A 23,212-nucleotide genomic window follows, 5' to 3' on the forward strand; every position below is an offset into this window, starting at 1 on the left:
TGCCTGGAGGCTGTGGAAGTGAGCGAGGTCCTCAATGAATACTTCTCTTCGGTGTTCACCACTGAGAGGGAACTTGATGATGGTGAGGACAATATGAGTGAGGTTGATGTTCTGGAGCATGTTGATATTAAGGGAGAGGAGGTGTTGGAGTTGTTAAAATACATTAGGACGTATAAGTCCCCGGGGCCTGATGGAATATTCCCCAGGCTGCTCCACGAGGCGAGGGAAGAGATTGCTGAACCTCTGGCTAGGAACTTCATGTCCTCGTTGTCCACGGGAATGGTACCGGAGGATTGGAGGGAGGCGAATGTTGTCCCCTTGTTCACGAAAGGTAGTAGGGGTAGTCCAGGTAATTATAGACCACTGAGCCTTACGTCTGTGGTGGGAAAGCTGTTGGAAAAGATTTTTAGAGATAGGATCTATGGGCATTTAGAGAATCATGGACATGAATTTAGAGAATCATAGAGAATTTAGGGACAGTCAGCATGGCTTTGTGAAGGGCAGATCATGCCTAACAAGCCTGATAGAGTTCTTTGAGGAGGTGACCAGGAATATAGATCAGGGTAGTGCAGTGGATGTGATCTACATGGATTTTAGTAAGGCATTTGACAAGGTTCCACACGGTAGACTTATTCAGAAAGTCAGAAGGCATGGGATCCAGGGAAGTTTGGCCAGGTGGATTCAGAATTGGCTTGCCTGCAGAAGGCAGAGGGTCGTGGTGGAGAGAGTACATTCAGATTGGAGGGTTGTGACTAGTGGTGTCCCACAAGGAACTGTTCTGGGACCTCTACTTTTTGTGATTTTTATTGATGACCTGGATGTGGGGGTAGAAGGGTGGGTTGGCAAGTTTGCAGACGACACAAAGGTCGGTGGTGTTGTAGATAGTGTAGAGGATTGTCGAAGATTGCAGAGAGACATTGATAGGATACAGAAGTGGGCTGAGCAGTGGCAGATGGAGTTCAACCTGGAGAAGTGTGAGGTGGTACACTTTGGAAGGACAAACTCCAAGGCAGAGTACAAAGTAAATGACAGGATACTTGGTAGTGTGGAGGAGCAGAGGGATCTGGGGGTACATGTCCACAGATCCCTGAAAGTTGCCTCACAAGTAGATAGGGTAGTTAAGAAAGCTTATGGGGTGTTAGCTTTCATAAGTCGAGGGATAGAGTTTAAGAGAGGCGATGTAATGATGCAGCTCTATAAAACTCTAGTTAGGCCACACTTGGAGTACTGTGTCCAGTTCTGGTCGCCTCACTATAGGAAGGATGTGGAAGCATTGGAAAAGGTACAGAGGAGATTTACCAGGATGCTGCCTGGTTTAGAGAGTATGCATTATGATCAGAGATTAAGGGAGCTAGGGCATTACTCTTTGGAGAGAAGGAGGATGAGAGGAGACATGATAGAGGTGTACAAGATATTAAGAGGAATAGACAGAGTGGAGAGCCCGTGCCTCTTCCCCAGGGCACCACTGCTCAGTACAAGAGGACATGGCTTTAAGGTAAGGGGAGGGAAGTTCAAGGGGGATATTAGAGGAAGGTTTTTTCGCTCAGAGAGTGGTTGGTGCGTGGAATGCACTGCCTGAGTCAGTGGTGGAGGCAGATACATTAGTGAAATTTAAGAGACTACTAGACAGGTATATGGAGGAATTTAAGGTGGGGGGTTATATGGGAGGCAGGGTTTGAGGGTCGGCATAACAAGTGTGGAAAGTACACTGTCCAGTCTGTTCACTGTGGGAATGGGGAGTGTGGAAAGTACACTGTCCAGTCTGTTCACTATGGGAATGGGGAGTATGGAAAGTACACTGTCCAGTCTGTTCACTATGGGGGAGTGTGGAAAGTACACTGTCCAGTCTGTTCACTATGGGGGAGTGTGGAAAGTACACTGTCCAGTCTGTTCATTGTGGGAATGGGGAGTGTGGAAAGTGCACTGTCCAGTCTGTTCACTGTGGGAATGGGGAGTGTGGAAAGTACACTGTCCAGTCTGTTTAGTGTGGGGGAGTGTGGAAAGTACACTGTCCAGTCTGTTCACTGTGGGGGAATGGGGAAAGTACACTGTCCAGTCTGTTCACTGTGGGGGAATGGGGAAAGTACACTGTCCAGTCTGTTCACTATGGGAATGGGGAGTGTGGAAAGTACACTGTCCAGTCTGTTCACTGTGGGAATGGGGAGTGTGGAAAGTACACTGTCCAGTCTGTTCACTATGGGAATGGGGAGTATGGAAAGTACACTGTCCAGTCTGTTCACTGTGGGGGAATGGGGAAAGTACACTGTCCAGTCTGTTCACTGTGGGGGAATGGGGAAAGTACACTGTCCAGTCTGTTCACTGTGGGGGAGTGTGGAAAGTACACTGTCCAGTCTGTTCACTGTGGGGGAATGGGGAAAGTACACTGTCCAGTCTGTTCACTGTGGGGGAATGGGGAAAGTACACTGTCCAGTCTGTTCACTATGGGAATGGGGAGTGTGGAAAGTACACTGTCCAGTCTGTTCACTGTGGGAATGGGGAGTGTGGAAAGTACACTGTCCAGTCTGTTCACTGTGGGGGAATGGGGAAAGTACACTGTCCAGTCTGTTCACTATGGGGGAGTGTGGAAAGTACACTGTCCAGTCTGTTCACTGTGGGGGAGTATGGAAAGTACACTGTCCAGTCTGCTCACTATGGGGGAGTGTGGAAAGTACACTGTCCAGTCTGCTCACTATGGGGGAGTGTGGAAAGTACACTGTCCAGTCTGCTCACTATGGGGGAGTGTGGAAAGTACACTGTCCAGTCTGTTCACTGTGGGGGAATGCGGAAAGTACACTGTCCAGTCTGTTCATTGTGGGAATGGGGAATGGGGAAAGTACACTGTCCAGTCTGTTCACTGTGGGAATGCGGAGTGTGGAAAGTACACTGTCCAGTCTGTTCACTGTGGGAATGGGGAAAGTACACTGTCCAGTCTGTTCACTGTGGGAATGGGGAATGGGGAAAGTACACTGTCCAGTCTGTTCACTGTGGGAATGGGGAGTGTGGAAAGTACACTGTCCAGTCTGTTCATTGTGGGAATGGGGAATGGGGAAAGTACACTGTCCAGTCTGTTCACTGTGGGAATGGGGAGTGTGGAAAGTACACTGTCCAGTCTGTTCACTGTGGGAATGGGGAGTGTGGAAAGTACACTGTCCAGTCTGTTCACTGTGGGAATGGGGAGTGTGGAAAGTACACTGTCCAGTCTGTTCACTGTGGGAATGGGGAGTGTGGAAAGTACACTGTCCAGTCTGTTCACTGTGGGAATGGGGAGTGTGGAAAGTACACTGTCCAGTCTGTTCACTGTGGGAATGGGGAGTGTGGAAAGTACACTGTCCAGTCTGTTCACTGTGGGAATGGGGAGTGTGGAAAGTACACTGTCCAGTCTGTTCACTGTGGGGGAGTGTGGAAAGTACACTGTCCAGTCTGTTCACTGTGGGGGAATGGGGAAAGTACACTGTCCAGTCTGTTCACTGTGGGGGAATGGGGAAAGTACACTGTCCAGTCTGTTCACTATGGGAATGGGGAGTGTGGAAAGTACACTGTCCAGTCTGTTCACTGTGGGAATGGGAATGTGGAAAGTACACTGTCCAGTCTGTTCACTATGGGGGAGTGTGGAAAGTACACTGTCCAGTCTGTTCACTGTGGGGGAATGGGGAAAGTACACTGTCCAGTCTGTTCACTATGGGGGAGTGTGGAAAGTACACTGTCCAGTCTGTTCACTGTGGGGGAGTGTGGAAAGTACACTGTCCAGTCTGCTCACTATGGGGGAGTGTGGAAAGTACACTGTCCAGTCTGTTTAGTGTGGGGGAGTGTGGAAAGTACACTGTCCAGTCTGCTCACTATGGGGGAGTGTGGAAAGTACACTGTCCAGTCTGTTCACTATGGGGGAGTGTGGAAAGTACACTGTCCAGTCTGTTCATTGTGGGAATGGGGAATGGGGAAAGTACACTGTCCAGTCTGTTCACTGTGGGAATGGGGAGTGTGGAAAGTACACTGTCCAGTCTGTTCACTGTGGGAATGGGGAGTGTGGAAAGTACACTGTCCAGTCTGTTCACTGTGGGAATGGGGAGTGTGGAAAGTACACTGTCCAGTCTGTTCACTGTGGAAATGGGGAGTGTGGAAAGTACACTGTCCAGTCTGTTCACTGTGGGAATGGGGAGTGTGGAAAGTACACTGTCCAGTCTGTTCACTGTGGGAATGGGGAGTGTGGAAAGTACACTGTCCAGTCTGTTCACTGTGGGGGAGTGTGGAAAGTACACTGTCCAGTCTGTTCACTATGGGGGAATGGGGAAAGTACACTGTCCAGTCTGTTCACTGTGGGGGAGTGTGGAAAGTACACTATCCAGTCTGTTCACTGTGGGGGAGTGTGGAAAGTACACTGTCCAGTCTGTTCACTGTGGGGGAGTGTGGAAAGTACACTGTCCAGTCTGTTCACTGTGGGAATGGGGAGTGTGGAAAGTACACTGTCCAGTCTGTTCACTGTGGGGGAGTATGGAAAGTACAGTGTCCAGTCTGTTCACTATGGGGGAGTGTGGAAAGTACACTGTCCAGTCTGTTCACTGTGGGGGAGTGTGGAAAGTACACTGTCCAGTCTGTTCACTATGGGGGAGTGTGGAAAGTACACTGTCCAGTCTGTTCACTGTGGGAATGGGGAGTGTGGAAAGTACACTGTCCAGTCTGTTCACTGTGGGGGAGTGTGGAAAGTACACTGTCCAGTCTGTTCACTGTGGGGGAATGGGGAAAGTAGACTGTCCAGTCTGTTCACTGTGGGGGAGTGTGGAAAGTACACTGTCCAGTCTGTTCACTGTGGGAATGCGGGAATGGGGAAAGTACACTGTCCAGTCTGTTCACTATGGGGGAATGGGGAAAGTACACTGTCCAGTCTGTTCACTGTGGGGGAGTGTGGAAAGTACACTGTCCAGTCTGTTCACTGTGGGAATGGGGAGTGTTGAAAGTACACTGTCCAGTCTGTTCACTGTGGGAATGGGGAATGGGGAAAGTACACTGACCAGTCTGTTCACTGTGGGGGAGTGTGGAAAGTACACTGTCCAGTCTGTTCACTATGGGGGAGTGTGGAAAGTACACTGTCTAGTCTGTTCACTGTGGGAATGGGGAGTGTGGAAAGTACACTGTCCAGTCTGTTCACTGTGGGAATGGGGAGTGTGGAAAGTACACTGTCCAGTCTGTTCACTGTGGGGGAGTGTGGAAAGTACACTGTCCAGTCTGTTCACTATGGGGGAATGGGGAAAGTACACTGTCCAGTCTGTTCACTGTGGGGGAGTGTGGAAAGTACACTGTCCAGTCTGTTCACTGTGGGAATGGGGAGTGTTGAAAGTACACTGTCCAGTCTGTTCACTGTGGGAATGGGGAATGGGGAAAGTACACTGACCAGTCTGTTCACTGTGGGGGAGTGTGGAAAGTACACTGTCCAGTCTGTTCACTATGGGGGAGTGTGGAAAGTACACTGTCTAGTCTGTTCACTGTGGGAATGGGGAATGGGGAAAGTACACTGTCCAGTCTGTTCACTGTGGGGGAATGCGGAAAGTACACTGTCCAGTCTGTTCACTATGGGAATGGGGAGTGTGGAAAGTACACTGTCCAGTCTGTTCACTGTGGGAATGGGGAATGGGGAAAGTACACTGTCCAGTCTGTTCACTATGGGAATGGGGAGTGTGGAAAGTACACTGTCCAGTCTGTTTAGTGTGGGGGAGTGTGGAAAGTACACTGTCCAGTCTGTTCACTGTGGGGGAATGGGGAAAGTACACTGTCCAGTCTGTTCACTGTGGGAATGGGGAGTGGGGAAAGTACACTGTCCAGTCTGTTCACTATGGGAATGGGGAGTGTGGAAAGTACACTGTCCAGTCTGTTCACTGTGGGAGTGGGGAGTGTGGAAAGTACACTGTCCAGTCTGTTCACTGTGGGGGAGTGTGGAAAGTACACTGTCCAGTCTGTTCACTGTGGGAATGGGGAGTGTGGAAAGTACACTGTCCAGTCTGTTCACTGTGGGAATGGGGAGTGTGGAAAGTACACTGTCCAGTCTGTTCACTATGGGGGAGTGTGGAAAGTACACTGTCCAGTCTGTTCACTGTGGGAATGGGGAGTGTGGAAAGTACACTGTCCAGTCTGTTCACTATGGGGGAGTGTGGAAAGTACACTGTCCAGTCTGTTCACTGTGGGAATGGGGAGTGTGGAAAGTACACTGTCCAGTCTGTTCACTGTGGGAATGGGGAGTGTGGAAAGTACACTGTCCAGTCTGTTCACTGTGGGAATGGGGAGTGTGGAAAGTACACTGTCCAGTCTGTTCACTGTGGGGGAGTGTGGAAAGTACACTGTCCAGTCTGTTCACTATGGGGGAATGGGGAAAGTACACTGTCCAGTCTGTTCACTGTGGGGGAGTGTGGAAAGTACACTATCCAGTCTGTTCACTGTGGGAATGGGGAGTGTGGAAAGTACACTGTCCAGTCTGTTCACTGTGGGGGAATGGGGAAAGTAGACTGTCCAGTCTGTTCACTGTGGGGGAGTGTGGAAAGTACACTGTCTAGTCTGTTCACTGTGGGAATGCGGGAATGGGGAAAGTACACTGTCCAGTCGGTTCACTATGGGGGAATGGGGAAAGTACACTGTCCAGTCGGTTCACTGTGGGGGAGTGTGGAAAGTACACTGTCCAGTCTGTTCACTGTGGGAATGGGGAGTGTGGAAAGTACACTGTCCAGTCTGTTCACTGTGGGAATGGGGAATGGGGAAAGTACACTGTCCAGTCTGTTCACTGTGGGGGAGTGTGGAAAGTACACTGTCCAGTCTGTTCACTATGGGGGAGTGTGGAAAGTACACTGTCTAGTCTGTTCACTGTGGGAATGGGGAATGGGGAAAGTACACTGTCCAGTCTGTTCACTATGGGGGAATGGGGAAAGTACACTGTCCAGTCTGTTCACTGTGGGAATGGGGAGTGTGGAAAGTACACTGTCCAGTCTGTTCACTGTGGGAATGGGGAGTGTGGAAAGTACACTGTCCGGTCTGTTCACTGTGGGGGAATGCGGAAAGTACACTGTCCAGTCTGTTCACTATGGGAATGGGGAGTGTGGAAAGTACACTGTCCAGTCTGTTCACTATGGGAATGGGGAGTGTGGAAAGTACACTGTCCAGTCTGTTCACTGTGGGAATGGGGAATGGGGAAAGTACACTGTCCAGTCTGTTCACTATGGGAATGGGGAGTGTGGAAAGTACACTGTCCAGTCTGTTTAGTGTGGGGGAGTGTGGAAAGTACACTGTCCAGTCTGTTCACTGTGGGGGAATGGGGAAAGTACACTGTCCAGTCTGTTCACTGTGGGAATGGGGAGTGGGGAAAGTACACTGTCCAGTCTGTTCACTGTGGGAATGGGGAATGGGGAAAGTACACTGTCCAGTCTGTTCACTATGGGAATGGGGAGTGTGGAAAGTACACTGTCCAGTCTGTTCACTGTGGGAATGGGGAGTGTGGAAAGTACACTGTCCAGTCTGTTCACTGTGGGGGAGTGTGGAAAGTACACTGTCCAGTCTGTTCACTGTGGGAATGGGGAGTGTGGAAAGTACACTGTCCAGTCTGTTCACTGTGGGAATGGGGAGTGTGGAAAGTACACTGTCCAGTCTGTTCACTGTCGGAATGGGGAGTGTGGAAAGTACACTGTCCAGTCTGTTCACTGTCGGAATGGGGAGTGTGGAAAGTACACTGTCCAGTCTGTTCACTATGGGGGAGTGTGGAAAGTACACTGTCCAGTCTGTTCACTGTGGGAATGGGGAGTGGGGAAAGTACACTGTCCAGTCTGTTCACTATGGGGGAGTGTGGAAAGTACACTGTCCAGTCTGTTCACTGTCGGAATGGGGAGAGTGGAAAGTACACTGTCCAGTCTGTTCACTGTGGGAATGGGGAGTGTGGAAAGTACACTGTCGAGTCTGTTCACTGTGGGGGAATGGGGAAAGTACACTGTCCAGTCTGTTCACTGTGGGGGAATGGGGAAAGTACACTGTCCAGTCTGTTCACTGTGGGGAGTGTGGAAAGTACACTGTCCAGTCTGTTCACTGTCGGAATGGGGAGTGGGGAAAGTACACTGTCCAGTCTGTTCACTATGGGGGAGTGTGGAAAGTACACTGTCCAGTCTGTTCACTGTGGGAATGGGGAGTGTGGAAAGTACACTGTCCAGTCTGTTCACTGTGGGAATGGGGAGTGGGGAAAGTACACTGTCCAGTCTGTTCACTATGGGGGAGTGTGGAAAGTACACTGTCCAGTCTGTTCACTGTCGGAATGGGGAGAGTGGAAAGTACACTGTCCAGTCTGTTCACTGTGGGAATGGGGAGTGTGGAAAGTACACTGTCCAGTCTGTTCACTGTGGGAATGGGGAGAGTGGAAAGTACACTGTCCAGTCTGTTCACTGTGGGAATGGGGAGTGTGGAAAGTACACTGTCCAGTCTGTTCACTGTGGGAATGGGGAGTGTGGAAAGTACACTGTCCAGTCTGTTCACTGTGGGAATGGGGAGTGTGGAAAGTACACTGTCCAGTCTGTTCACTATGGGGGAGTGTGGAAAGTACACTGTCCAGTCTGTTCACTGTGGGAATGGGGAGTGTGGAAAGTACACTGTCCAGTCTGTTCACTGTGGGGGAGTGTGGAAAGTACACTTTCCAGTCTGTTCACTGTGGGAATGGGGAGTGTGGAAAGTACACTGTCCAGTCTGTTCACTATGGGGGAGTGTGGAAAGTACACTGTCCAGTCTGTTCACTGTGGGAATGGGGAGTGTGGAAAGTACACTGTCCAGTCTGTTCACTGTGGGGGAGTATGGAAAGTACACTGTCCAGTCTGTTCACTGTGGGAATGGGGAGTGTGGAAAGTACACTGTCCAGTCTGTTCACTGTGGGAATGGGAATGTGGAAAGTACACTGTCCAGTCTGTTCACTGTGGGAATGGGGAGTGTGGAAAGTACACTGTCCAGTCTGTTCACTGTGGGAATGGGGAGTGTGGAAAGTACACTGTCCAGTCTGTTCACTATGGGGGAGTGTGGAAAGTACACTGTCCAGTCTGTTCACTGTGGGAATGGGGAGTGTGGAAAGTACACTGTCCAGTCTGTTCACTGTGGGAATGGGGAGTGTGGAAAGTACACTGTCCAGTCTGTTCACTGTGGGAATGGGAATGTGGAAAGTACACTGTCCAGTCTGTTCACTGTGGGAATGGGGAGTGTGGAAAGTACACTGTCCAGTCTGTTCACTGTGGGAATGGGGAGTGTGGAAAGTACACTGTCCAGTCTTTTCTCTGTGGGAATGGGGAGTGTGGAAAGTACACTGTCCAGTCTGTTCACTATGGGAATGGGGAAAGTACACTGTCCAGTCTGTTCACTATGGGAATGGGGAGTGTGGAAAGTACACTGTCTAGTCTGTTCACTGTGGGAATGGGGAGTGTGGAAAGTACACTGTCCAGTCTGTTCACTGTGGGAATGGGGAGTGTGGAAAGTACACTGTCCAGTCTGTTCACTATGGGGGAGTGTGGAAAGTACACTGTCCAGTCTGCTCACTGTGGGAATGGGGAGTGTGGAAAGTACACTGTCCAGTCTGTTCACTGTGGGAATGGGGAGTGTGGAAAGTACACTGTCCAGTCTGTTCACTATGGGAATGGGGAGTGTGGAAAGTACACTGTCCAGTCTGTTCACTGTGGGAATGGGGAGTGTGGAAAGTACACTGTCCAGTCTGTTCACTGTGGGAATGGGGGAGTGTGGAAAGTACACTGTCCAGTCTGTTCACTGTGGGAATGGGGAGTGTGGAAAGTACACTGTCCAGTCTGTTCACTGTGGGGGAATGGGGAAAGTACACTGTCCAGTCTGTTCACTGTGGGGGAGTGTGGAAAGTACACTGTCCAGTCTGTTCACTATGGGGGAGTGTGGAAAGTACACTGTCCAGTCTGTTCACTGTGGGAATGGGGAGTGTGGAAAGTACACTGTCCAGTCTGTTCACTGTGGGAATGGGGAGTGTGGAAAGTACACTGTCCAGTCTGTTCACTGTGGGAATGGGGAGTGTGGAAAGTACACTGTCCAGTCTGTTTAGTGTAACGTTCTCTCTGTGTTGTCCTTTCTCCTGCAGCTGGATATCAGCGTGCCGGTGGAGGTGGTCTTTGTGAGGGGCACACTGACACCAGAACAACAGAAGAAGCTGCTACCGCAGACCCAGTTCAGCTATAAACGGACCCAGGTGGATGGTGAGTGTGCAGAACATGGACCTGGTTCTGGCAGCTTGGACCTCTGTGTTCTGGTCCAGGTGCCGGAACTGCAGTCTCTGCAGAGATTGTGCTTTTTTAATTCATAGTGATATTTTTTGAGACAGGGGGCTGTTGGAGGTCAGAGTAAGGTTTAGGGACAGGGATGTTGAAGAATTAGACCTCTGCTTCATGCTTGAAAGCCAGCAATGTGGATGGGTGACGAAGTGCAGGCCTCCTCTCCACGCTCCGAGTTGGAAGGCCAGTGACATGGACGGGTGATGAAGGGCTTCTGTGGATGCCGGGCTGCTCCATTTTATGGGTTTTGGGATGAGATGTCCGTGTGAGCAGAGGGCATGAGTGGCTGGTGAATGATTAGTCTGGGCGTCAGTACCGGAGATCAAAGACTGAAGTCTAAGTTTAGCCGAAGCCTGGAGGTGGATGTCCAGAGGCAAGTGCTGGAGTTGGAGGGCTGTCGTGAGTGTGTGTGTGCGGGTGAGCAGGGAGGAGCAAGTGGACTTGTTTTGCTGTTGTTTTGTTATTTATTCTGTAGTGTTTTGTTTCCTGTGTTCTGTTGAGTATTATGGACATGCAATGTTGGTACTGGAATGTATAACAACACTCATGAACTGCCCCCGGCACATCCTCGGGTATGTTGGTTGCTAACAGGAGTGACACGTTTCTCTGTATGTTCCGATATACATGTGACAAATAAATCTCAGTCTGAATCTGATTACTGTTGTTCTGATATTCAACAAGCATTTTCCACCACTATTTCTAAAACTCAGCTCACTCGAGCAGGAATGGGCCATGGTGCTGGGAGGCTGGTACTTTCAACCAGTTATTTACTGGTCAGAATAACTTTGAATGTGCTGGAATGCAAGTAACTCAGAGCATAGTAGTTGCTTCCTCATACATCACAGACACGTCCTTCCCCACCAGCAGTCTGCAGGAGACACTGCCTTCAGAAGGCAGCATCCATCATCAAAGATCCCCACCCTCCGGGCCAGACCATCCTCCCACTCCTCCCATGGGCAGGAGGTTCAGGAGCCCAAAGTCCACACCACCAGGATCAGGAACCAGTCGGATCCCTAATCAACTGGAGTTTAACAACACCATGGTTTCTTGGCACGATAATGGACTTGTCTTAATTTTTTCTAATTGTGTTCTTTCTTGTAAAAGGTTGTGTATAATTTGTGTTTGATGTGTTTTTCTTGTGAATGCCAATACTTTTTACCTGTGATGCTGTTGTAAGATCTTCATTGCACCTGTTCAGACACGTACAAAATTCAAATTAAATTTATAATCAAATGTCAACATGTAGGGTCTCATTATGTAGGCCCACGTATTCACAGTAGAAGAAAGAAATACAATAGAATCATTGAAAATCTACACACACACACACACACACACACACGCGCACACACACCACACACACACACATGCACACACACACACACATGCACACACTCACACACACACCACACACACACCCACACACTCACACACACACACACTCACACACACACACACTCACACACACCCACACACTCACACATGCACACACACACACACACTCACTCACACCCACACACACACTCACTCACACCCACACACACACACACACACTCACACCCACACCCACCCCCCCACAGACACACACACACACACACTCATACACACCCACACACTCACACATGCACACACACCCACACCCACACACACACACACTCACACTCACACCCACACACACACACACTCACACTCACACCCACACTCACTCACACCCACACCCCCCCCCACACACACACACACACTGTTCAAAGCAAGACAACTGTGTGTACAAATAATAATATTGAGAGCATGAGTGCTAGGGTCCTTGAAAATGAGTCCATAAGTTGTGGAGTCAGTTCCGTGTTAAGTGAGTGAAGTTATCCCGTGTGGTTCAGGATCCTGGTGGTTGAGGGGTAATGACTGTTCCTGAACCTGGTGGTTGAGGGGTAATGACTGTTCCTGAACCTGGTGGTTGAGGGGTAATCACTGTTCCTGAACCTGGTGGCATGGGTCGCGAGGTTTCTGAGCTTCCTGATGGCAGCAGTGAGAAGAGAGCACGGCCTGGATGGTGGGGGTTCTTGAAGGTGGAATCTGCTTCCTTGTGGCAGCGTTTCATGTAGATGTGCTCAGTGGTGTTCTCGTGCTTCTGACAGTAAGCTCACCTTTGACCTGAGTGTCTCTGGCCCCGGTTCCTGGGCCTGTTCTCAGCTCCATAGTTGTTGACTCCGTGCATCTACTCATGGTCGGAAGCCAGGAGAAAGGTTACTTATGTAGGTACTGTAGTCAGAGATAGGATTATCACCATCTGATCCTCGTACAATTTCAAATATGTAATTTACCAAAGCTTTAACCCTTGTTCTGTCTTCCTCACAGGTAAAACAGGCTTGAAGTACCGGTACGAGAAGACGTACAGAGCTGTAACTGGGCTAGAACAAGATGCCTTAATGAGCAAAGATGTGGAAGGTATAGGTTATATGTCTCAAATCTGATATTAGTACCTTCTCTGATAGATGTCATAGAACATTTCCAGTTCAGCACAGTACAGGCCCTTCGGCCCACAATATTGTGCTGTCCTACTAACCTACTCCAAGATCAACCTAACCCTTCCCTTCCCTTCCACTTAGCCTCCATTTTTCTATCATCCATCTGCCTATCTAAGAGTGTCTTACATGCCCCCAATGTATCTGCCTCTAACACCACCCTTGACAGCACATTCCACACACCCACCACTCTCTGTGTAAGAAAACCTATCTCTGACATCCTCACTATACTTCCCTCCAATCACCTTAAAATTATGCCCCCTGGTACTAGCCATTTCCACCCTGGGAAAAAGGGTCTCTGTTCACTCGATCTATGCCTCTTATAATCTTGTATGCCTGTCAAAGCTCTTCTCATCGTCCTGCGATCCCTCCCACATTCCATAGGTTAACTGTTCACATCGGTGTAGTTGGGTGAAATTGCCAGTTAACGTGTTGTATCTCTAAAAGAAAGTCTTGCAGTCAGAGTAACTCATTCTATTTAATGATATCACACTTCCTCTGTCATTGCATTATTTAACCAGATTGTGGTATTTTCTGAGTGACCATTGGTGAGATTTTCCATACTGAAAGTTAAAATTTGTTTAAGTTGTGTCTGACTAAAACTGAGTCACACAGGAGCTGTAAGTGGGAAATATTAAAGTCTTTATTCACACAGCAATCTCCAGGAGAGTCCAAGAGAATCTCACTCTCCTGACAAGATATTTTATACTTCAACACAAAGTTCACAAATTACAGTTTCTGTAGTTATGATCACATACTTAACTTTAACGCTTAGAATATAATCAGGTAAATTTATAGAATTATGTATTTACAATGGTAGCACATCTCAACTACCAGAACTCCTTTGAACATTCAGTACCGGTGTCTGTTTTAAAAGCCAGGTACTCTTCTGCTCCACCTTCCAGGGAGGCTCCATAAATATACAACTAACTAGCAGGCTAAGGGACAAGCACAAGAGATGCTGGAAATCTAGATTAACACACGTAAAATGCTGGAGGAATTGAGCAGGTCAGCTAGCTTCTGTGGAGGGGAATAAACAGTCATCGTTTCGGATTGAAGTGTCTCGGCCTGAAGTGCTGGCTCTCCATGGACGCTGCCTGACCTGCTGAGTTCCTCCTGCGTTTTGTGTGTTAGGTTCAGTGACAAAACGGATCCGTCCTGAACAAACGAGAAAATCCAGGCAACATACACAAAATACTGGAGGAACTCGGCATCAATGGAAAAGAGTACTGGGCCAAGACCCTTCATCAGAACTGAAGGAAAAACTCCTTCTCCTCATCTTTCTTTCTCCAGTTGGTGTGATGAAGGGCCTTGGCCCAAAACGTCAACTATTTACTCTTTTCCATAGATGCTGCCTGGCCTGCTGAGTTCCTCCAGCATTTTGTGTGTTGCTCTGTCCCGAACTGTGTGTTAAGTGACAAGGATCTATATGTATCTTTAGCAATGAGTTAATAGCAGGAATGTTCACCTATTGTCCTCCCCTATGGAGTTTCAATGGGAGCGACTCAGAATGAGTCTCAAGTCCTGATGAAGGGTCTCAACCCTAAACGTCCACCCTTCACACCCTCCACAGATGCTGCCTGACCTGCTGAGTTCCTCCAGCATTTTGTGTGTTTTTCTCCGGATTTCCAGCATCTGCAGAATCTCTCGTGTTTATGTCCCATTAAATTGTGCACAGGTTTTATTTCTCAAAAACTGGTTGCAATTTTAATCAATCCGTAATTATTCTATCCATAATGTCATAGCTCCAGAATGATCTCTCATACTTTAATTGCTTGAATTTAAATTCCCAGCTGTCTTGATGGGACTTGAATTTGTGGTCTAAACCTCTGACCATTAATTTAACCACTGCACTGGTACCTTCTTCCCAGTGTCTAATACCAGAGGGCATGCATTTCCAGTGAGAGGGGCTAATGTCAAAGGAGATGTGAGGGGCAATTGTTTTTTCACATAGAGTGGTGGATGCCTGGCTGGGATGGTGGTAGAGGCAGATACATTAGGGACTCTTTAGGATGTTTAAATTGGCACATGAATGTGGACGTTGTGTAGGCAGAGGGGATTAGTTTAGTTGGCCATTTGATTACTAATGTAATTGGTTTGTGGGCTGAAGGGCCTGTTCCTGTGCTGTACAGTTCTATGTTCTAACTTGCTCCCTCCTGTATTTTCAGGGGCAGTTGTCACTTTATCGCAGGTTTACGAGAGCCCAGCGGGTTCAGTGGTGATCTATGTCGTGCCCACGGATTCGCAGCTGATGCCAGATGAAGTCAGCGTTTACATCGGGAAGCACAGGGCCAGCTTGCTACGCTCTCCCGTGACTGGCTCGCACAGTGTGCAGGATGTGCTTCGGGACATCGATGACAGCATAGAGGAGATCCTGCAGACGGTGTCCTTCACTGACGATATGGTGGTTGCCGCGTTGTCCAACCGCGTTCCCTCGGGAACCTTCGGCGCTGACAGCTTCACGGCGACTTCGACAGCATTCAAATCCAGTCTGGGTGAGAACAACTTCTTGCTTCCTGCCATTGGTGATTGACTGTACCTGCTGTTTCACACAGAGGCTGCCGCTCATTACTCTAGTGCCTTACCCAATAACTGAAACAGGACAGGCGTCATTGTAACCTCGTTTATAACCGTGCAATCAGACAGATTGCTGACCTACATCCTGACTAATGTTTGTTTTGTTTTTACTTAGGGGTACTTAGAACATAGGGAGGCAGGGTGGAGATATGTCTCTACCACAGGAGATGTAAGGGGCTCCTTCCCTCCGCTAGCCTGCAGGTCACCCTTGGGCAAGGTGTCGCTCCTGCTTAACCCCCGGTCAGGTCACATGAAGCCATGGGAGCAGCCGGTGTATATCACAATTCTTGGTTATGCGACCGCTGACACCAGGCTGGCAATCTCTGAAGAGTATTGATAATGGCTGGGGTCACCCATCTTGTGAAGACGCTGGCCAGAAGGCAATGGTAAACCATTTCTGTGGAAAAATTTGCCAAGAACAATCATGGTGATGGAAAAATGTCATAAACAGGGTACATAATACAGCACAGTACAGGCCCTTCGGCCCGCAATGTTGTGTCGACCCTTTAACCTACTCTTCCCTCCCTTCCCTCCCACAGAACCCTCCATTTTCTATCATCCACATATACAACACGGTAACAGGTCCTACCAGTCCAACAGGTCTGCACTGCTCCATTGCACCCATGTAACCAACTAACCTGCTAACCAGTGCATCTTTAGAAAGTGGGAGGAACTCCTTACAGACATCGGAAATTGAACCTGGGTGTCTGGTGCTGTGATAGCATTATCCTAACCACCTTGTTACCCTGCTGCCCTTGTGTGTTAGTTACCCTGCTGCCCTCGTGTGTTAGTTACCCTGCTGCCCCACTGCCCTCGTGTGTTAGTTACCCTGCTGCCCTCGTGTGTTAGTTACCTTGCTGCCCCACTGCCCTCGTGTGTTAGTTACCCTGCTGCCCCACTGCCCTCGTGTGTTAGTTACCACTGAAGTGGAAAGTTACCGTTTGTAAAAGTGATGTGCTCTCAGGCAGGCAGGATAGGTTGAAATAAAAACTAAACTGGAGAAGATCACTGCTCTCCTCAGCTAGCACATCAGAACAACTTCACTGAGACATTGTTCGTTGGAAGTCTTGTATACAGCTCGGCTCATGACATCGCAGGACGAATGTGGCAGCTATAGAGAGAGTACTGTCAACCTTGTTAGCAAGGTAAAGGAACTGGTGTATTGTCACCACCGATTAACCGGACTCGGCAAACTCACACTCGTTCCTCAATCAGACTTTATTTACCTGTGAACAAGGAGAACAACTTAGCCCCTGTCACCAATCTGTTCTAAAGTTTGAACAAAGAAATGGCATCTTTATACAGAGTAAACCGGATACTGACCAACTGGATGTTCAAATTCCTTATTGGCTGATCAATCACCAATCACTCTACAACAATAGCCAATAGCATCTGCACGTCTATATCCAATAATACTTCAGAATTAGTAAAGTAACTGACCAATAGTAAGTGTCACCCTACAATCCTTCGTTTGCATCCTGATCTCGTCTCCATACACCAAATGACTCTGATCCCCATGCTGTGCAGAGGGAACCTCTGCTCTTCGAAGACCTGGGCTGTCTGCATTCATCTGCAATCTGTCTTTGCCTGAACATTATCTTAACCCTTGCTTTGCTACAACTTCCAAAATATAAACGTCACCGATATTTGCTGAAATACACTCAGCAGCCACTTTATTCAGTACCTCCTGTACCTAATAAAGTGGCCGCTGAGGGTCTGTTCGTGATCTGCTGCTGTGGCCATCCACGTCAAGGTTCAACATGTTCTGCATTCAGAGATGCTGTTCTGCACACCACTGTCGTTGTGCGTGGTTATTTCAGTTACTGTTGCCTTCCTGTAAGCTTGAACTAGTCTGGCCATTCTCCTCATCAACAAGGTGTTTTCGCCCACAGGATGGCTGCTCACTGGATTTTTTTTGTTTTTCACACCATTCTCTGTAAGTTCTAGAGACTGTTGTGCATGAAAATCCCAGGAGATCAGCCCAGGAGTTTCTGAGATACTCAAACTGCCCCGTCTGGCATGAACAATCAATCTCTTAGATCACGTTTCTTCCCCTTTCTGATGTTTGTTCTGAACAATAACTGAACCTCTTCACCATGTCTACATGTTTTTATGCATTGAGTTGCTGCCACATGATTGGCTATTAGATACTTGCATTAACGAGCTGGTACACCTAATAAAATGGCCACTGAGCGTATGACCATAGTCAGCTGCAGTGTGTGCCTTGCAGGAGATGTCTGATTTGTCTGGATGTGTGGGCCATTTGAATTTCTGCTTCTTTTATTCTGTGCCAGGATACGAAATCACCTTCAGTCTGTTGAACCCTGATCCCAAGTCCCATGACATCTGTTGGGATATCGAACGAGCTGTGAATAATTACGTGCAGCCCTTCCTGGACAAGCTGTCATTCGTTGCCAACTTTTCCGTAGACTCTCAGGTAGGACTGAGTTAATGAGACCTGCAAAATGTCAGTGTGGCATTGGTCTCTGCTGGTGGAGAGGGGAATCACAACGCCACAGGAGATAAATGTCTTGATAAACTTGGGAACTTGGCACCTCTTGTACAATCGGAAATAACAAGCCTGGCTGTTGTTTCTGATTTGAATTTTAAATTCCACATAAAGTAAGAGACCACAGCAGCATCTGTACGTTTAAATATTGCAAAGGTACATCTATTTCTGTCAGGTAACGATGCTGAAAACTAATTCACGGCTTTATATCAGATAGACTAGATCATTGCAATGCACTTCTCACTGGCCTTCCAAAGCAATCTATTGACAAACTTCAACCCATGCAGAACACCGCTGCTAGACTTTTAACCAAAACCAGGATGAGGAACGTATTCCCTTCCTAACTACTCTGCAATGGCTTCCTGTATCATTTAGAATTGATTTTAAAGTTTGCTGGCTTGTTTTTAAAGCTCTCAAAGGTCTGGGAGTGGAGTACATCACAGAATTGTTTTTGTTTTAGAACCCTGTTCGAGCTCTCAGGTCTTCTTCCGCCGGTCTCTTAAATTTAATCAATCTCCCTCGAAAGATAATTGGCAGGTCAGCATTTTTTAACTAAGCTGCTAAGCTGGGACTCGATACCTAAAACTGTAAGGGATGCAGACTCAATTGATGCACTTAAACGCCAGCTCCAAACCTATTTATTTAACGTTGCTCTCAGGTAGCATCTTTCTGTCTTTTATTTTCCTGATTTTTAATTGTATTTTCAGGTTTGCACTTTATTCCATTGTTGAACTGTGTGGCCTGTATGAACAGAGCTCTGTGAATAAATAGGGAAGCTCGGCTTTGATTTATATCATGCTTATACAGCTTTATGCTTCCTAAAGCATTTCAAGATTGATGAAGTACTTCTTTGAAGAGCAGATATACCTCTAACAGAACATAGAACAGTGCAGCACAATACAGGCCCTTCAGCCCATGATGTTGTGCTAGCTTTTTAACCTATTCCAAGATCAGTCTAACCCTTCCCTCCCCCATAACCCTCCAGTTTTCTGTCATCCATGTGCCTATCTGAAAGTCTCTTCAATGTCCCTGATGTACCTGCCTCCACCACCACCCGACAGTGCGTTCCACACACTCACCACTCTGTGTAAAAAAACTACCTCTGATAACCCTCACTCCAATACTCTCCTTCAACCACCTTAAAATTATGCCCCATCATATTAGCCATCTCCACCATGGGAAAAAGTCTCTGTCTGTTCACCACGTCTATGCCTCCCACCATCTTGTACACCTCTGTCAAGTCACCTCTCATCCTCCTCCACTCCAGAGAGGAAAGTCCTGGCTCACTCAACCTATCCTCATTAGACATGCTCTCTAATCCAGGCCGCATCGTGGAAAATCTCCTGTACACACTCTGTAATCCAGGCCACATCGTGGAAAATCTCCTGTACACAATCTGTAATCCAGGCCGCATCGTGGAAAATCTCCTGTACACACTCTCTAAAGCTATCCTTCCTATAATGAGGGGACCAGACTGAAGACAATATTCCCAGTGTGGTCTAACCAGGGTTTTACAGAGCTGCAACGTTTCCTCATCTCACTCATACTCAGGTCACCGGACTAATGAAGACTAGCACACCATACAGCCTGTCAGCGTGTGTGGAAACTCTGACGGATCTGTGGATGCGTGTCTTCCACCACACTGCGAAGAATCCCGCCACTAACCCCATGTTCTGCCTTCAGGTTCACCCTTGTAGTAGAAAATCTCGATTGCTGTTGTTGTCAAGTTTGACAGCAGTTGGAATTCATGAACAGCAGCAGATCAGTTCACTCCCTTTACATAACATCAGTCAATCTTCTGGAGGACCTCAGCCTGTCGAGCGGCATCTGCTTAATGCAGCTGGACCTGCTGAGTTTCTGCAGGAAATTGAGCGTAGCTCCAGTTCCTGGCATCCGCACTCCATTCCTTTCACCTATGTTTGCTGAAGATACACCGGGTGAACTCTCCTTTGCAGATGACGAGCAGGAACCCTCTCCTACCCACCCAACAGATCATCACTCATTCAGTCCTCCCCCTCTAACACTGAGAAGCTCTCAGTGCTGACCCTGTGACAAGTTATCCATTCTAACGTTAAATTGCCTCCCCAGTGCTTCCCTTCGACAGTGTCACTCCTGCCCTGTGCTGCCCCTGACAGTGTCACTCCTCCCCAGTGCTGCCCCTGACAGTGTCACTCCTCCCCAGTGCTTCCCTCTGACAGTGTCACTCCTCCCCAGTGCTTCCCTCCGACAGTGTCACTCCTCCCCAGTGCTGCCCCTCTGACAGTGTCACTCCTCCCCAGTGCTTCCCTCTGACAGTGTCACTCCTCCCCAGTGCTGCCCCTCTGACAGTGTCACTCCTCCCCAGTGCTTCCCTCTGACAGTGTCACTCCTCCCCAGTGCTTCCCTCCGACAGTGTCACTCCTCCCCAGTGCTTCCATCTGACAGTGTCACTCCTCCCCAGTGCTTCCCCCGACGGTGTCACTCCTCCCCAGTGCTTCCCCCGACGGTGTCACTCCTCCCCAGTGCTTCCCTCTGACAGTGTCACTCCTCCCCAGTGCTTCCATCTGACAGTGTCACTCCTCCCCAGTGCTGCCCCTCTGACAGTGTCACTCCTCCCCAGTGTTGCCCCTCTGACAGTCACTCCTCCCCAGTGCCTCCCTCTGACAGTGTCACTCCTCCCCAGTGCTTCCCTCTGACAGTGTCACTCCTCCCCAGTGCCTCCCTCTGACAGTGTCACTCCTCCCCAGTGCTTCCCTCTGACAGTGTCACTCCTCCCCAGTGCTTCCCTCTGACAGTGTCACTCCTCCCCAGTGCTGCCCCTCTGACAGTGTTACTCCTCCCCAGTGCTGCCCCTCTAACAGTGTCACTCCTCCCCAGTGTTGCCCCTCTGACAGTGTCACCCCTCCCCAGTTAGCTTGTAGATGTTTCATCACCAGTCAAGGTGACAACCCTGTGCATAGCTGTTAGTGTTTCTGTCTGGGAGTCCTCGTATTTATATAGTCACCCCCCCCCCCCCCCATTTGTTAGCCTTGGTCTGTTTGGCTAACCCTGCAACTGTCCTTTGAATTCTATCGTTTTGCGTTTCTTTGGCTCTCGGAGGTTTGTAGTTGGCACCTATTTCGATATGTTTGTTATCAGCAGAGAACCACGCTTCTAAAAGTTCTCGTGCCTGCCTCATGTTTGGCTGCGCCAGATCCTCCGTGGTGTCCCGGTTGAAGTAGTGTCCTTGGTCTTCATGTACTGAGATCAGTGACAGTGGATCAGGTCTCCATACTGCCCGTTTGTCTTCCTGAAAACGTGCTGCCTGGGTGATGTCCTTCTCGCAGGTCATCCTGTACACCACAGTGATTTTGTTGGTTGTCTCTACTGGTACCTTCTGATAATTCCCTAAACAAACATATCTTCAGTCCGCAGACACGAAGCCTGGAGCAGGCCCAGACCCTCAGCTCAGAGTGTGGCAGGGTAAATGTCACAGAGCCCGCAGACACGAAGCCTGGAGCAGGCCCGGAGCCTCAGCTCAGAGCGTAGCAGAGTAAATGTCACAGAGCCCGCAGACACGAAGCCTGGAGCAGGCCCGGAGCCTCAGCTCAGAGCGTAGCAGGGTAAATGTCACAGAGCCCGCAGACACGAAGCCTGGAGCAGGCCCACAGCCTCAGCTCAGAGCGTAGCAGGGTAAATGTCACAGAGCCCGCAGACACGCAGCCTGGAGTAGGCCCGGAGCCTCAGCTCAGAGCGTAGCAGAGTAAATGTCACAGAGCCCGCAGACACGAAGCCTGGAGCAGGCCCACAGCCTCAGCTCAGAGCGTAGCAGAGTAAATGTCACAGAGCCCGCAGACACGCAGCCTGGAGCAGGCCCACAGCCTCAGCTCAGAGCGTAGCAGAGTAAATGTCACAGAGCCCGCAGACACGAAGCCTGGAGCAGGCCCACAGCCTCAGCTCAGAGCGTAGCAGAGTAAATGTCACAGAGCCCGCAGACACGCAGCCTGGAGTAGGCCCGGAGCCTCAGCTCAGTGAAGAGTGAAGTAACTGTCGCAGAGCAGTGAGCAGAATTGGCCTGATCCTTGCCCCTGGTCCCGATACCAATCCATCTGGCCTGGTGTTTAAATTGTACAAACATCAGGTCGTTTCTTGTTCTAAGACCCATGCTCTGTTGCGTTGATACGCTGTGGGCCTGGACCCCACAGCCATGTTTCACCCCGTACCTGACCCTCCCAACACTGAAAACGTTCCCACAACCTAAAGACTTACTTTCACAGACTCTTCATCTCATGCTCTCGATATTTATTGCTTATTTCTTGTTTATTATTTTGCTTTTATTTGTACATACAGTGAATGCCCACAAGGAAATGAATCTCAGGGTTGTATGTGATGACCTTGATAATGAATTTACTTTGGGTTGAATCTGGCAGGTTCACGACCTTCATCACTGTCAGGTTTTGAGTTTAGTGCGAACGATGGCTTCTGACTGAACCTGACTCTCTTTACAGATACTCTATTACGCAGTTCTTGGAGTGACACCACGCTTTGATAAAGCCTCATCGAGCTTCTCACTGACTGAGGGCAGCTTGTCCCATGTGATCAATCCAGTCGAAGCCAAACTCGGTAAGAATGTGGTCAGCCTGCTGAAGGGTTTTCCAGGACGTTAAAGAGATTAACTAGTCTCTACACTCCCACACCACCTCAGCATTTACACAAACATATAGATCGAGATGACTGTCACATCTCAAACATCCAGCAGTAGCAAGCCTAGTCTGTCCTGCCTTTACCCATAAGAAACCCCGTCCATTCCATTTGGATTTTGCAGCTTTACCAAGGGATTTAAATGTACCATAAGCTGTAGAGAGCCCACACCGGTCCCTGTGGTGGGTCACTTGCCAGCCACTCTTCCGTTCATGCAGGCCTCAAGATTGTTTACTGTTGTTTCCAATGAACAAATGTAAAGGAGAATGAAACCACTACACAGCTTTTATTCTCAACAATAACCTTTGATAGGCCCCATCCCAACCCCTGAACATACAATGGGCTCTTCTTCCTTTCCTTGGCTTTCTCCTTCATCTGTTTCTCTTTTTCCTTTTCCTCCCTGTGATCGTGAGGAACTGCCATAGAGTTTGCTGTGTCCCCCACAAAACACTGTATCTCCCAAAGGATCTCATTTCAATTCTACTTCCCGTTCCCATTCCGACATTGGTCCACGTCTGTCCGTGACCTCCTCTACTGCCACGATGAGGAGGAGCAACACCTCTTATTCTATTTGAGAAGCCTCGATTTCTCTAACTTATGGTAATTTCCCCCCTCCAATTCTTTCTTTATTCTCCTTTCTGGTTCCCCTCTCATCCCTTCTCCTG

At 48.8% G+C, this 23,212-nt stretch overlaps 1 protein-coding gene across 1 annotated transcript in view; it reads left to right on the forward strand.

Annotated features, from left to right (window-relative positions):
• pigs (phosphatidylinositol glycan anchor biosynthesis, class S) overlaps positions 1–23,212 on the forward strand; it is a 43,261-nt gene that overhangs the window by 4,080 nt on the left and 15,969 nt on the right. The window contains exons 3-7 of the mRNA XM_073053003.1: positions 10,097–10,211; positions 12,636–12,725; positions 14,971–15,297; positions 17,674–17,816; positions 22,355–22,469. Coding sequence (XP_072909104.1) covers positions 10,097–10,211; positions 12,636–12,725; positions 14,971–15,297; positions 17,674–17,816; positions 22,355–22,469 — 790 coding nt within the window. The remainder of the gene's footprint in view (positions 1–10,096; positions 10,212–12,635; positions 12,726–14,970; positions 15,298–17,673; positions 17,817–22,354; positions 22,470–23,212) is intronic.

This window comes from Hemitrygon akajei, chromosome 8 (assembly GCF_048418815.1).
Source record: "Hemitrygon akajei chromosome 8, sHemAka1.3, whole genome shotgun sequence".
In the NCBI taxonomy this organism is placed as follows: Eukaryota; Metazoa; Chordata; class Chondrichthyes; order Myliobatiformes; family Dasyatidae; genus Hemitrygon; species Hemitrygon akajei.